A 16,709-nucleotide genomic window follows, 5' to 3' on the forward strand; every position below is an offset into this window, starting at 1 on the left:
GTCCGCGATTCCATGATCGCGGAAATTATAGGGCCCTATATGATAAGAGAAAATGGGTTTAACAACAAGGTTCCTGAGTAAAAATCAGTGATTGAAATAGATGTTATGAACCTGTTTGAGAAAGAAATGAAAGAGAGGTGTTCTAATTAAGATGGTACATGTATGTAGGCTATAAACTGAAGGATTTTTTATTTTTTATTTCCGACCACTATTATGGATCTAAACATTTTATTTTATTTATTGGTTTTAATTATCTTTACAACTGTTAATTATCCTTGTTTTTATCCCTTTTGATTTTAATTTTTAATTTGTACACATGGTATTCTTTTTTCTCATGCATATTTTACCACTATTTTAATTAATTTCTAAAAGCACTTTGAATTGCCATTGGGTATGAAATGTGCTATACAAATAAACTTGCCTTGCCTTGCCTAAATTTGCAGCATTGTATTAACTTATTTCTGGTCTTTCCACATTTTTCAGGAGATTTAAATAATTCATAATTGTTTATTATTAAATTAAATATGATTTTATTCTTATTATTCCAAGCATAAGACATTTTTACAGCAGAGCAGACAATCATTTGACTGACCACGTGAACAGCCGTTTCCAGGTGCGGATAACTCGCTCCTCCACCGGGAATAAATCACCATCCGAATGCACAAGTTTTATCACTTTGTTACAGATGTCCACATGAGAACAATTACTGTCTGAATACAGTAATTGTTTTTGTTGATATAAAAACTGCCTTATGTGAAATTTTAATGTTTGTAACAACTCAGTTTTATCTATTTGAGTGTTGATTATCAAAAAAGTTTGATTTATTCAAAGGACTATTAGTTTATGTATTTTCCGTTTCAAGCCAAGTGCATCCTGAATTTTTGGTTTCTGCCAAGAAATCTGCATAACACAGTACTACTTACTGATAAGAAAAAAGAACCATGCATTAATGAGAAAATAAAGAGTGGGACCAGCATGATACTAAAAAATAATTAAAAGTCCAATAAGCTGTGAAAAAATAAACACCTGTGCACAAAAAGCGGCTTACACACACAATTATGGCAAAAAGCTCATTATGTGGACTAGTCACATAAACACAGAAAATTAATGGTAACACTTTATAATAACTACACACTTTGAAGCATTAGTTAAGCATTAGTAAATAATTAATTCAGCATTTATAAAGCATTCATAGACATTAATAGGTAGTTTACAAATACAGATATAAATGCTTTGTTCTTGATTTATAAGCATATCTATAATGTGTTTAATAATTGTATTTTCCTACTTTATAAATTATTAATTTAGTATTCCTAAATTAAGTATTACATTATTTACAGAGCAGTTATTTAGTTGTCGTCAGTGGTTCATATGATCATTTAGAAAGTGTAAGTAAAGGGTTAATAAACTATTTAAATGTACATTTATGCATCAAATTATTTAGACATACAGTAATAGTTACTCAGTGTAAGAATAAATGCTTTATTAACATGTATTTCTACTGTAGTTCATGATTAATTCAGGTAGTTATAAAACATTCAGTAGTTGTCAGTTAACTATTTCTGTGAGCTCATCTAAAGTGAGGACTATGTATGCCTTGTAAGTCTTTTACAAAGACTCAGTTCTCTTCTGAACAGAAAAAGGAAACAAACAACACAGAGGAATATAGCACACTGAAATATGTATTTCAAAATGCAAAAATGGAGACTGTACAACTAGTGATTTAATATAAAAAATAAAATTAAACCTCTTCAATGTCATAGAAAATATTATTCCTGTAGACCACCAGAAACCATAACTGCAGTCAAATGAAACTAAGCCTTATTTAAAGTGTAAACTTTGCTGAATAAAAATGCACCAGTGGATTACACTAGATTACAGGAGTGGCAAATACAATTATTATAATAAAAAATATTTTGCAGTGTCAAAACAGTACTGACTTTAAAACATTAGAGAACAGCAGTGCAGAAGAAAACTGAGTCTTTGTAAAAGCCTTAGGAGGCATAAATAGTCCTAAACTTTAGATGAGCTCACAGAAATAGAAACTGACAACTACTAAATATTTTATAACTACCTGAATTAAACATGAACTACAGTAGGAATACATGTTAATAAAGCATTTATTAACACACTGAGTAACTATTATTATATGTCTAAATAGTAAGATGTAAAAATTTATATTTAAATAGTTTATTAAGCCTTTACTTACACTTTCTAAATGATCATATGAACCACTGATGGCAACTAAATAACGGGTTTGTAAATAATGTAATAATTTATAAATGATAATTTGATAATTTATAAAGTATGAAAATACAATTATTAAACACAATTTAGATATAATTATAAATCAAGAATAAAGCATCTATAGTTGTATTTATAAACTGCCTATTAATGTCTATTAATGCTTTATAAATGATGAACTAACTATTTACTAATGCTTAACTAAAGCTTCATAGCGTGAGTTATTATAAAGTGTTACTCAATTAATGTGTTAAGTGAACATTTTTACACAAAAAACATGGATATATGTCAGTATATTAGATCTGTGCATTAAGTGACAGCAGACTTAAAATATTTGCTTCCGTCTGTGTCATTAATGTTAATCAGACAAAAAAAAAAAGGCCACTACCCTCCAACCGTTAGTCTGCTATGAGCGATCAATGGAGAGGAGGAGAGCTGAGGTAAAACCCTGCCTTCTATTCAATATTCTGTGTCACTTGGAAATGAGTCACAGCATTGAAGAAAACTCACTTGCTACTTCCGGTTCACTGGGACTTTAATATGAATTTTGCCATATAACCCATCCCTAACTGAGTAGCTGTACCTGCTGTTGGGAGTTGTAGTCAAACAGGTTGACTGGAGCACCCGATGAGTCCACCTGGATCTGATTTCCAGCATAGTCAAATTGGAGTGACTCCATGCCCACCTGCTGCTCCATGCCGCTCATGTTCTGGGCTTCCTGGCTCTGGAAGTCCTCTGTGGGAGGTTTGTTTGTGATGGAGTTGGGTGGCTGCAGAGTGTGTGGGTGGTGCGGCACCATCATTTCCAGACCGGCCTGACTGGGGCCCAGTCGTTCTACTGCTTCTGTGGGGGATGCCTGGCGACTACCTGGGGTGGGGCTGTAGGAAAAAAGCTTTTATATTAAGGAATACTTACTTATTATATAAATGAAAAGGAAGCAAATAAATTGCTGCAGGGTCACTATTGAAGGCCATTAAAATTAAAATTGTATAAGGTGTAGTTTTGTTTTGGATTTCAAGAAAATCGTCAATTTTGATGTCACTAACATTGTTCAGACAGACAACCTTGCTTGAGTGGTCATGCTTTCATATTGCCAGTGTTGACATTTTGGGATATAACCTATGAATGACATTTTAAGCTGAGATAAATTAAAGTATTTTTAACACAAAAAATATATATTTAAATTTCTGCCCGTTTAGCATTATATCATAAATTGTTCCATTATTGGCTATGACAACAATCAGATATTGAATTATACTTGATGCAAAGCACAGCCCACTGCCTGTTGATTGGCATTTGTGAAATGTCCTCTATTGTTATGAAAAAAATATTTGGGAAAATCGTGCTTTCGAAACGCATGATTCGTCAAATATGTGTCAAGTTCGTAAATGCAGCATATTATGAAAACGGCGTTTTGAAAAAGCACATTAAATAATGAAAAAAATGATTTTTAAACACAACAATAGTGTGTGTGAAAGGGGTAATTGTGAAATATATTAAACAATTTCATGTAATTTTACAAAATAAATAGACACATTTATTTATTTAATTCATATTTAATAAAATTAATTATCTAATTATTAAATTAATAAAAAAAAGAGAATAAACTAAAATATTTCAGAATAAACTGGTACATTTATTTGTTGTTTTATTGAATTCATTATTTATTTAATTATTTCATTTTGAGTATTTTGGTCCTCCATAAGGGTATAGACAGCGGTCTTCTATGACACTCAGGGCGTTTTCACACCTGAAAGTCCGCACCAAGGTACGAACCAAAGTTTGTGTTTGGACATTTGGTTCTTTTTGGTTTGCTTTCACATTGCAGTTATGTTAGCGCCATAGACAGTAAAAGAAATGGACGGAGCGTTCCCATTGACGTCAACGGCGAAAGAATGAAGTCAACCTAGGGGCACTCACTTCCTGATGGCTGAGCGAACTGCGCAGGCTCAGACTGAGCTTGACGACGTAGATGTGACGTGAGCCTCCTGTCTGACAGCTGTGAGTCTTCTAGTAGATGTGGAAAGAAATCTGAATCACGTTGTTTAAATATTTTCTCCCGTTGCTTTTGGCTCACTATGGGCTTCTCCCCATTCTTCCCCCTTGACTTTATCAGACTAGTCTCCAGGACATGTCTCCACGTCCTCCCGACTGTCTCATAGACAGTAAAAGATTGCCTGCGAGCGTCTCCTCAGGTCTATACGGTAATTTCTCAACTGTGCGACAGGGTCGCGTTGGTTATGACGCAATCGTTAGCCTATTTTTACAAAAACAGCTTCTGCGGGGCGATAGTGTAAGATACAAGGTAATGGAGCCTTTTATACATTGTCGTGTTTCTTTAGAAATAAACAATGGACAAATGGAGTCTTTAAACGTCTCAGATGTAAAGTTATTCACTGTCAAAGTGACTCAAAAATGAATGGGAGTCAATGGGATGCTAACAGCAGGTGATGGCTTGGTTAGCAATGGCAGCCCCTAGGGGGGGAACGCTTTCCGAGCGCTAGATTACCCCCTTGGTTAGCGCACCAAAGAACTTTACATGACGCACTGGCGTCCTGGCGTCATCATCTATGTGGGCAGAATCTTAACATTGATTGGTTTGTTAGCGGACGTGCGTCTGACGTCAGTGTGTTGTCAATTCAGCGGCTAACTTTGACAAGAATGAATGAACAGACGCATCGTTGCCAATACTGTTAATATTATGGCATTACTATCTGCAGCACCAACTATACTCGAGGCAAATTCACCAAATGAACGTCCCCGTTATGCAAACATTTTATCGGCGCCGACAGGAAAGGATGAGCTCCTAGAAGATAGGCTTTTTAGCCAAACAATGTATTTTATTTTATAGCTATGTTTAAATATTATAATGTTATTTTTAAATTTCATCTAGGCTATATTGATTATGAAACGTGCACAGATGTGCAATATATGTCAAAGACATCGAGTCAGAAATAATTTTGACCACTTCATTAAGATTTGTTTTGTAGAAAGCTTTATTTTGTTTCTTAATTTTAATAAATGTTTCATCGTTTGCCTGAATTTAATAAATAAGCTTAAATAAATAATATAACATCCCGTGACGGAGTGATCATTTGCGTTGCACATGAACTGGAGCGGTCTCATAAATAAACTGAAACTCATATAGTCAAGCAGAGCACGCTGTTCACGCGAGCTGACATGAGTACACAAGCGGATCTGGTTAAAATGCTGCGCGCTCCATCACTGCATGTGCTGTGAGTTTAATCTGTGTTTTTTTCACTAATCCTACACCAGAACTTCCTGTAAATGGTCTGAAAGTCCGAACTATACAGAAAATGCTTTCACACAAGAAACGAACCGAACCTTTGTTCTGTTTGGTCCGGACCGAGACTACCTCTTTTCGTCAGACCAAATTTCGTCTATTTGGTCCGGACCATGGTCCGAGGGAGGTTTCACACCTGTAATTTTGGGTCCGTACCAAACTGAAAAGTCCGAAAATCCGGACCAAACTAGGTAGGTGTGAAAGCACCCTCAGTCTTCAACCTGCACCTGATGCTTCACTGAAGGGTAAAACCAGTTAACATTATTACTAGACCCCTCACAGAACACAAGTCTGCACCATTGAGTGAAAGGATTTAACTTAACGCACAGCAATCCGCTGACTAAGTCATTCTAAAATGTTTACTTTAAGTCATTCTAACCCATTCTTTAAAAAAAAAATAGATACATTTTGTGAGTTTTAGCAGACCAGCTTACAAATGTAATGATACATCAATAAATTATATGTGTATATATTGGGGCTGGGATAAACGATTATTTTTTAAACGATTAATCTAGCGATTATTTTTTCGATGCATCGATTAATCTAACGATTAATTTTCCCTGTCCGATTCGGTTACGATTCGATTCGATTATCGATTATCTCCCCATTAATTGCCTAATAGCAATTTATACATGTTGATTTCATTATCTGAATGAAAAAAACTAATTCCTTAACATTGCAATATATGTTTATTGCTCTTAAAATTCCAAAGTAAAAGACTATACAAGAACAATGCATTCAATAAAATCATAACAAAATACACACACACACACACACACACACACACACACACGCACGCACGCACACACCCTATTTTGAAGTTACTGCACTCTGCCTTTGTATTGTCTGCAAAAAATGTGGAGTCATGCCAAGGCAAAAGGCAGTAACTTCCATATTATCAATATTTGGTTGCTGATCACCTTTTACAAAATCAATATAGAAACACCTGTATAAAATCTAATGATCATGGCATTTATTTTGGATGATTTACAATTAATTATAGCCATCTTTTTACCATCATGTGCTTTGGTTGCATTCTGATGCCATTATTAAGGACACAATACGTCTTGTAAAGAGCACCTTCATTGCTGTGCAGCAAAACTTACAGGTTGATAGGTGACACTGAATTATATGAACAAGATAAGATTATTTCTAATTAGTAAACATTTGCATATATAATGCAAAGATATAAAAAAAATAGAACAAATAACAAATAATGTAAAAATGTATGTGATTGGAATAAGATAAATAGCAAATAGTGCCGCTGGTCAATCAAGGTTTAAGTTTGGCTATCACACTCTAATGACAGCACTGACTGGATCGGATTGCCCATTCATAGGCTAAACAGAGTAATTATTTATTGCAATATGTTTTTAATGTTTTTATCTAGTAAAAAAAATGATACAATAGGCTACATAGCTTAATTACTTTTACATCTTTGAATGAAAATCGCCTATCGCCTAAAAGGACAACTTTTAGATTGACGTGAACGGCAAGTAGGAATAATTCTCAGAATGCTTGTGGATTAAACATCCCCGATGACGTTCATTGCCGTAGATTTTATCGGGTTTACAAGAAAAGGTAGGATATATGGATATTATTGCGAACTGTTACTACTGATTGTATGCGTGAGCTCACGCTGTCACGGCATTCGAGTGCACACAGTTGTGGGCAGCCCCAGACTGCCTGACAGCGCGCTGAGTGAATATTCTGCATTATGAAAACATGTATGACAGTACACAGGCTACACCGTAACTTAAACGCGGCAGACTTTAATAGATAGTAAAACAAAGGCGGGACACCATAACTGGATGTCGGTACCGTAACTTAATTTAAACATCTGTCTTCCTGTGTGCAGAAATTTGTTTATGTAGCAGTGACAACAAAACGCACGCTTGCTCCGTGCGGCCCGCAAGCCTTGCACTTCTGAAAGTCTGAGGAGTGTTGCTACCATAGATATACATAATAAATAATATACTTAATTACATAATATACTTTATTATGTATATCTATGGTTGCTACTACTCTCCGGCGCCACCATCTTTATTTTGAGTCTGACGAATCGACGCGCATATTTTGCGTCGACGTATTTTTTGCGTCGACGTCATCGACGCGTTGTCCCAGCCCTAGTATATATATAGTTATATTCATTATTTACTAATGGTTTGATCATCATTTGTTCATGATTAACATTTTTTCATTGAGATAATGGTACACTGACATTTCAGTGATTAATAATATAGTAACTTAATGACCATTTACTAAGGATCTGTTTGATTATTTTATGACATGCTATTTTTAAAGATAACTTACCACAGATTTGCAAATTGTTAGCATATTATACTTAATTTATGAATGTATAGTCATGATTTGTAAATGATTAGTTTATCATTATTTAATAACTTGTAAATAATTTATAACTGAATCTACAAAATCTACAAAAAGTAACAATTTATTAACATTCATGAAATGCATAGTCATGTTTTGTAAATCATTAGTTCATCATTAACTAATCAATTGTAAATTACTTATAACTGAATCTACTAAATGTATGTAAAATAATTAACAAATCACTCAATAATTTTATGAATGCATAGTCGTTTAAAAAATGATTAGTTAATCATTTACTAATCACGTGTAAATAACTTGTAACGGAATTTACAAAACATTCATAAAATGTTAGCATATCACTTGATAATAATTTATGAATGTTTTGTAAATTATTAGTTCATCATTAACAAACCACTTATAAATGACTTACAACTGAACGTTATTATAAAGTGTTACCCTAAGGGGTGTACATCATGATGAATTATGGTTTATTACACATGATCATGATGTTTTCAGTGTTAACAAAAAACATTGATCTAATTCATGGATGTAAGACTACTTTAAATTATGTTTTATTATATTTATAGGGAGGAGCACATTCAGACAATTAACTTAATTAATTTGCTTTACTCTATTTGTGTAATGCAAGTGTGAAATTGTAAATTATTAAAGGAATATACAAAAATCAACATTACCTTATGCATGCACAGGCTAGACCAGTAACATTATATCAATTAATGTGATTAACTAAAGTTTTTTATTAATCATGATCTCTGAGTTAAGCATGTTCATTTCCTTTTCATTGTAGCCTGCAGGTAAATGGTCAGACCCCACAACTGGCCACAGGCTCAGCACATAGCACATGAATTCTGTTGACATTATAATACAGTAGTCATCATTAACTAAGCATAATTCGTCATGTTTGTGGCCCCTCAACCAAGTGGTGACATGGTCCTTTGAAACAATGATGTGTTATTAATGATGGCATTGTGAAATGACATGGATATGTACATGAAAGTTCAAGCCTTTACACACAGTTATCGTAAGCTTTTTCATAGTTTAATGTGAGGTACAGATGAATATTGAAGTTGATAAATTCACGTAAACTCTTCCTCTGCTGCGGTATCGCGTTATGACAGTCAACGCGATGATGATTCAATATTCCTGTTATTACACTTAAAATAGTTTACAGAAAAGGCTTAAACTATTGCATAGATAAGCTATAAGGCCTACAGTTAGGGCTGGGCGATAAAACGATAACGATAATGATCCCAATATAATTTTCCTCGATAAAACGATAACAACAGTTCGATAAATTCTCGATATAATGCTTATGAGCTATGCATAATGCTGCGCATGCGGATTGCAGACCGGGCTTCTGGGCACTGCACACACTGTTGTTTACAGTCAGTGACTGACAGGCTTGGAGGATCGGAGTGAAGTGGAGCGAAAAAAATGAGCGATAGTGAAGAAAACTCAGAGCTCACGACCAGCTCAGAGGACACAGATATCGTTGACAAGTTAGTTTGCTCAACTCCAGTGGCTTGGAGATATTTTGGCGATTCCATCCGACATAAAACAGAGTGACGTACGTGGACTGCATGCTTATCATAGGTTCACATTCACCACACGGAATTCAATTATTAAATTATTGTGCTTCTTCGAAGTTCTTCCATATAACATTGAGCCCAACACAGCGGTAAATCTACATTAACTGCATTCACACACAGGCTTATTACCTTGTTAGTTGCAGTGGGTGACTTACACACAAGCTAACGCTACCAAACTATAATCACTAAAACACCAGACATGTGCATGATCGCTATCATAATTGTTTGTCTTCAGTGATGTATTAATGACTCAGCATCGCCTGTATCAAAAGAGAAATAATTTCATCCGATGTTTAAAATGAATAAAATAGACTAGACAGCCCTTACTGGAGATCCACAAATACTGAACTTTGCTCTCTCCCTCCTCTCGCGACTAGCACACTGACGGTGAGGTGCGTGTGTCGGTGTGAGTGTAATAGAGAGAGAGTGCACAGTGGACCTTCTTTTTTTTTTTCTTTTTTTTTTTGCCCATTTACGTTCTTAGTGTTTTACTACTTACACGATTAAGTAATAATATTATTGATATAAAGTGTAGAGTAGAAAAAATGCTGACCACAATTAATATTTTAATAAATAATTCTACCTTAGTTTAAATAAATTGTTCACCTGTTTGGGAAGTGTTTGTCATGTTTTGACAATAAAGGATAGTTTAAAACCACAGATAACTGTCTTTTTTCTACATCTTTAACTCAGGAGCAAAAATATGCCATTAAACTTTAAAGAAATAAAAATGTTACATTTATCGTGTTATTTATCGATATCGACAGAGATGGAAAATTATATCATGATATTTTTTTTTGGGCCATATCGCCCAGCCCCACCTAAAGTACACATTAATATCTCTTTCATTTGTGCTTTTAATGTTGTGAAGCGGAAGCGTTGCCTCTGCACTTGTGCATGCTATGACTCAGTGTCGCTTCAAGCACATCATTCTGAGCACGGGATGCGCATTAGCACTTTGTGATGCTCTATATTGAAGTCTTTCATGAAGTCTTTCTTAATACTGTAGTGCAATAATAATAATAATAATAATAATAATAATAATAATAATAATAATAATATGTTTATTTTTTATAGTGCCTTTCAGGAACCCAAGGTCGCTTTACAATGTAGTACAAAAACAATCGGCCTGTTCATGATAACACATAAACAAGCAGGTGTACAACAATCAACTCCAGATAGACAACAACAACAAAGAAGTTACATAATCAAACTTAACAATTAACAGCAACTAGTCATGTAACATGAAAAGGTTTAAGATCACTTTAAAGGCTGATGTGGTGCGAGAGATAAATATTTACTGCCCAAAGAAAACAGGTGAGTTTTAAGTTCGGATTTAAACAACTGTAGAGTCGGTGCGTTACGGATAGTCAAGTGCAGCTTGTTCCATAATGTAGGGCCAGCAACACTAAAAGCCCTACATTCCAAAGTAGGGCTTTTAAACTTTGGTACAACAAGCAGATTATTATTGCTGGATCTGAGGGTCCGGGCAGGAACATATTTGTGAACTAACTCAGCAAGGTATAGTGGTGCAGGGCCATGAATGGCTTTGTAGACTAAAACTAACAGTTTAAACTGGATGCGGCTGGCCAAAGGAAGCCAGTGAAGTTGGTTGAGGATGGGAGTGATGTGGACAGATTTTTTATTAAACGTTAGTGCTCGGGCAGCAGAGTTTTGTACCGTTTGGAGGCGATGTATAGCCTTTTCTGGTAAGCCGCTGTATAGAGCATTGCAGTAGTCAAGTCGTGAGGTTATGAATGCATGAATAACGGTTTCAGCATCATTAAAGTTGAGGGATCGGCGGATACGTACAATCGGATATCGGCGGATACAATCGGCGGATACAATCGGCGGATACGTTTCGCAAGTGGAAAAAGCATGTCTTAACTGTCTGACCAATATGTGAGTCAAAAGATAATGAAGAGTCAAGCAATACCCCCAGATTACGCACAATTTTTGAAGGGTTAATCCGTACACAATCAATATTAATGAAAATGTCATGTTGCAAATTTTGAGATTTAGGGCCAATCAACAAGATTTCCGTTTTATCAGTATTTAATTGTAGGAAGTTATCAGTCATCCAGGTTTTAAGTTCCTGAAGGCATGAGTTAACAGAAGTGGAAGGATGAGTTAAATTGGGTTTAACTGTGAAATAAATCTAAATATCATCAGCATAACTGTGAAAGTAAAGACCATGTCGTCTGATTATCTGACCTAGTGGCAGTACATAAATGAGAAATAAGAGCACACCAAGTACAGAACCTTGAGGTACACCATGAGTGATAGTAACAGTACTTGATCGATCTTCACCTATTCTTACAAACTGCTGTCTATCTGTTAGATACGAGGTCAACCACTGAAGAGCAGCACCAGTGATGCCTATCGCAGATAGTCGGGAAAGGAGCGTGGAGTGGCAGACAGTGTCAAAGTCCGCACTGAGATAGAGCAGAACAAGTAAACTGTGTGCACCAGAATCAGAAATCAGGAAGAGGTCGTTTAGCACTTTTAAAAGAGCTGTTTCAGTACTGTGATAGGGACGGAAACCCGATTGAAGTGGTTCAAAAAGATTATTTTGCTCTAGATGAGACTGCAGTGGTACTATGACGATCTTCTCAAGCAATTTGGCAATGAAAGGGAGGTTAGATATTGGTCTAATTATTCTGAATGGTGTTATCAAGGCCAGACTTCTTTAGTACAATAAAAGGTTGTTATCATTTCTTTTTCAGCCCTGTATATAAATATATTTTTTGTAGTTTATTTATTTATTTAGAATCAACAAAGGCACATTACACAGGCCTATTATGATTTAAATTCTTACAAGATTTGACTACACTGCAAAAAATGATCTTCTTATTTGGTATTTGTTTCTTGTTTTCAGTCCAAATATAAATCAAAATTAAATGAGTGTGCTTAAAACAAGCAAAATTATCTGCTAATCGGGTGAGGGAAATAATCTTTCTGTTTGGGACAAAAACACGAAACAAGATTTCAATCAGAAACAATATTATTTTTATGACTTCACTGGCAAATCATTTAGCTTGTTTTAAGCAAAAACTAACTGAGTTTGATTTTATTTTCAACAAAACAAGAAAAAATATCTTAAGTCATTTTACTTATCTAGTAAATGCATATTGCTTTAAGAATGTTTAGGTATTTAGACTAACAAGACAAAAATAGCAACATGATATACAGGACTGAAAAATAAATGATAATCTTTTATTGCGCTAAAGTATTATAATATGAAATACTTCAATAGGCAGCACAAAGCACGCATGTGCTTTAAGCAACATGTGCTGCGTTCCACTCCACTTTAAGACACGCACTTGCAAACTTCCCTAAGCACTTCCCCTTGGGGGAATCCCTGCCGCCATTTTGAAGTGCGTTCCACTTCGTGAAGAGGACAAGGGAAGTTTATATGGACAGACCCTTGCTTCCTCGATTTTGACCGAGTGAGCGAGTCTACTTCATATGTACACTTCAGGCAGCTTCATATACCACAATGCAACGCGATTGTGACATCAACACATATTGCGTATAATTTACCCCACCACAAACAACTTATATTTTTAAAAACATTTAAAACAACCCAAACACATCCATATACATATAGAATGCTGCATTAAACAATTTCGTAAAGGAAAAAAATACATAAATCTACTCCATAGTGGATTCCAAGTGATCAAGGGCTTAGGGCATTCCAGTTCAGTCCATTGCGAAGTTTCCACCAGTAGTGGGCACTCATGCAATGTAAGCAATGACGCACATCCGAGTGAGCGAGACGGAGGGAAGTTTGCGAGTGAAGGGCATGATAAAAAATGAACTGGAACGCAGCAATGGAGTCTAACGAGCACACATGCAGAGGTAACGCTTCCGCTTCACGACATTAAAAGCACAAGGAAAGAGATATGAATGCGCACCGTAGGCCTAATATAGTGTGTGTGTGTGTGTGTGTGTGTGTGTGTGTGTGTGTGTGTGTGTGTGTGTGTGTGTGTGTGTGTGTGTGTGTGTGTGTGTGTGTGTGTGTGTGTGTGTGTGTGTGTGTGTGTGTGTGTGTGTGTGTGTGTGTGTGTGTGTGTGTGTGTGTGTGTGTGTATATAAATATATAAAAAATCTCAAAAAGTACCGATAAGAATACCGTTAAAGTACCGGACCGATAAGCAGTATATGTAAGAGTAGTAATACCGTTAACCCGATGCCGCAGCAGAAGGAGGAAGAGTTTATGTGAACTTAAATTTATCGACTTTAATATTCATCTGTATCCTTAGACGTTTTAAATGCTCTTCAACGTTTCTCCCTTGTTTTGGCAGTTTGTTGTTATATAAGATTAGATTTTTTTTAAACGCTTAAAGGGGTACTTCAATGCTGGGAAGATGAATGTGTATCTATTTAAACTGGGTCATTTATGTAGTAGAAATATGGGGCCCCACTTTATATTAGGTGGCCTTAAGTATTATGTACTACATCAAAAAATAAGTACAATGTACTTACTGTCTTCAAATTGTATTGCAAAACACCTTTGCAGATATTGAGGTGGGATACGGGTAGAGTTAGGGACAGGTGTGATTCAGTTTAAGGGTAGGGGTTAGGTGTAAGGGAAGTGCCAACTGTGTAATTACAAATGTAACTACAGAAATTAATTACAGATGTAATTACATGCAGGTATTTTTTAAAATGTAAGTAAAATGTAAAAACATGTATGTACACAATAAGTGCATTGTATCCAATGATTCATTTCAATGTTAGTATATAGTAGTTAAGGCCACCTAATATAAAGTGGGTCGAAATATGCCTTCTAGACTGAGAAATAAAATGTATTTTTGGCTCATGTGAATGAAAGGCAACAACTCCTGGACTGCACTTGCTTCGCTGCCTTGGCCACTCCCAAAGCCACTTTTACTCCATCACTGAATCACTTGCCCTCCGCCGTCCTTAACTTTGTTTTCATTTTCATAGTAAAAAAATAATTGAGTTCAGTCAGAGAACAGACACTACAATTCAAAAATGAATGTGTCTGTTCAATATAGAGTGAGCCGAATGATAGTCACGGCACAAACGCAGCAGGAGTCAGATTACATTCATCACTAGAGCTGAGGAAATTGCGGCCGTGCCATACATTCACAGCGCGTGTTCAGTCTGGCACGTTTTCAGTTCATGTCTTTAGGAGCTTCATTTTCATAGAAATGAATTAAAAAACTATCACTTAGCTCCACGCCGTTTACATGAATGCCCACAGCTGCCCGAGCCAAGTGCTGTGAGTGCGATCCCACTCCCCATGGATGGGTTGAAAACATGCGGTAATGGTTCCCTCTACTGGCTGTAGGCTTTAGCCTCCGCCTAAAGATTCCTCTGATGATGCAAAATGATGATTTTTTTTTTTTCCAGAAATATTAATATTCGTGTGTCTGTAATGAGTGTGTTGCAGATCTGTTTTTTATTGGTTGTCTCCGCACAGCATAATTATGTGGTGCTTTGCAAACCTGTGATAACTCTAGTGTGGATTTTATGCATTCTATTCAATCTACTGCAGTATTTCCTCTCTCAATCAGTAGAAAATGTGGTTAACACCTGGTCATGCATAGTGGAAAAAAATACCATCATGTACTATGAAACCGATGTAATTTTTAAAAATATTGTGATATAAATTTTTGGTCAAACCGCCCAGAACTAGAAGATATTTTGAAGAATGTTGGTCACCAGACAGTTGACGGTAGCCATTAACTTGCACAGTTAGCAATGGCTACCGTCAACTGTCTGGTTACCAACATTCTTCAAAATATCTTCTTTTGTGTTAAACAGAATAAAGTAACTTACAGGTTTGGAACAATATAAGAGTGAGTAAATTATGACACATCTAATGAAAGATTTTTGGGTGAACTATCCCTTTAACTGGATCCACAATCCTAAGCAGGTATTTTAAACAAATAACTTTCTACTAAATAACTTTGTTCCCCATTTTAAATAAACTTTTTAAAGGGAAGTAAAAAAAAATCATATTAATATAGCTGCCAAATAAAACTCTGTTTGGAAAATAACTATCATACTTGAAGTCTTTACAGTCACGGTCCATCCCATTCAGCAGTCCTCTGGCATTTGCTTTTGAGGCATCCCCCTCATCTCCGACTTTCATCTCAGGATTTTTGTCTTCCTCAAATGGTGAAGCCTTTTCTTTTGAATCACTCTTGTCCCTGCTATCAGGATCTGCGTCCGCTCCACCCTGGAATCACAGTCAAACAAAGTTAAACAGAAATCCCTGAGAGGCCAATATACTTTAGTTTTGTCTATGAATTATTAAGTCATCTTAATCTAGTATAATGAATTGTTTAATGCTTATGGAAGGGTATGCAGTTACTAAAGGTCATTGTAAAAGCACTATATAAATAAAGTTGACTTGACTACGGGTTTATCAGAAAAGAAGCTTTTGGTTTTGACTGAGCAACATTTCAAAAAGCTAAAAAGTTTGACATAAAAAAAGAAAAAGAATGGAATGCAATATGCATCGTTACTGCTTAAAGGATTAGTTCACCTAAAAATGAAATTGATGTCATTAATGACTCACCCTAATGTCGTTCCACACCCGTAAGACCTCTGTTCATCATCGGAATACAGTTTAACGACGCATCTACACGGGGCGTAGGCGTTAACGCTTCCCATTTACTTTGAATGGGTGACATCATCCGTTGTCGAACTGACTTGTGGGTTCCGTCGCAGCGCTTCACTCGCATTGCAAGCGGCAGAAGTTTTCTCAACCTTTCAAGCGCCAGCGCAGGCGTCATCCAATCAGATCGCCGTATGCAAATATCCTACAGCAGACGCTAGCCAATTGCGTTCATAACTGCTCAAACAGTGAACCATCCAGACGTGTTGTGTTGTGTTGTGTTGTGTTGTGTTGTGTTGTGTTGTGTTGTGTTGTGTTGTGTTGTGTTGTGTTGTGTTGTGTTGTGTTGTGTTGTGTTGTGTTGTGTTGTGTTGTGTTGTGTTGTGTTGTGTTGTGTTGTGTTGTTGTGTTGTCGGCAAGTAAGTTAATGGGATTGGCTGTTGTCATTATGACGATCACGTCAGCAACAAGCTTCAGCCACGCCCTCTGTCAAGCGTTAACGCCTAGTGTGAATGCGGTAAAAGATATTTTATATTTTAATCCCAGAGCATATGGGAGAGTATATTGACTGCAATGCCCACTTTACTGTCCATGTCCAGAGAGGGAATAAAAACATCTTCAAAAT

General features: G+C 35.9%; 1 protein-coding gene across 9 annotated transcripts in view; it reads right to left on the reverse strand.

Annotated features, from left to right (window-relative positions):
* pum2 (pumilio RNA-binding family member 2) overlaps nt 1-16,709 on the reverse strand; it is a 224,951-nt gene that overhangs the window by 144,813 nt on the left and 63,429 nt on the right. For all 9 annotated transcript variants that reach the window (XM_067417377.1, XM_067417370.1, XM_067417373.1 and 6 more), the window contains exons 6-7: nt 15,531-15,703; nt 2,828-3,122 (exon numbers count right to left, since the gene is read on the reverse strand). In XM_067417377.1, the coding sequence (XP_067273478.1) occupies nt 2,828-3,122; nt 15,531-15,703 (468 nt within the window). The remainder of the gene's footprint in view (nt 1-2,827; nt 3,123-15,530; nt 15,704-16,709) is intronic.

The sequence above is a fragment of the Pseudorasbora parva genome, chromosome 15 (assembly GCF_024679245.1).
Source record: "Pseudorasbora parva isolate DD20220531a chromosome 15, ASM2467924v1, whole genome shotgun sequence".
Classification (NCBI taxonomy): Eukaryota; Metazoa; Chordata; class Actinopteri; order Cypriniformes; family Gobionidae; genus Pseudorasbora; species Pseudorasbora parva.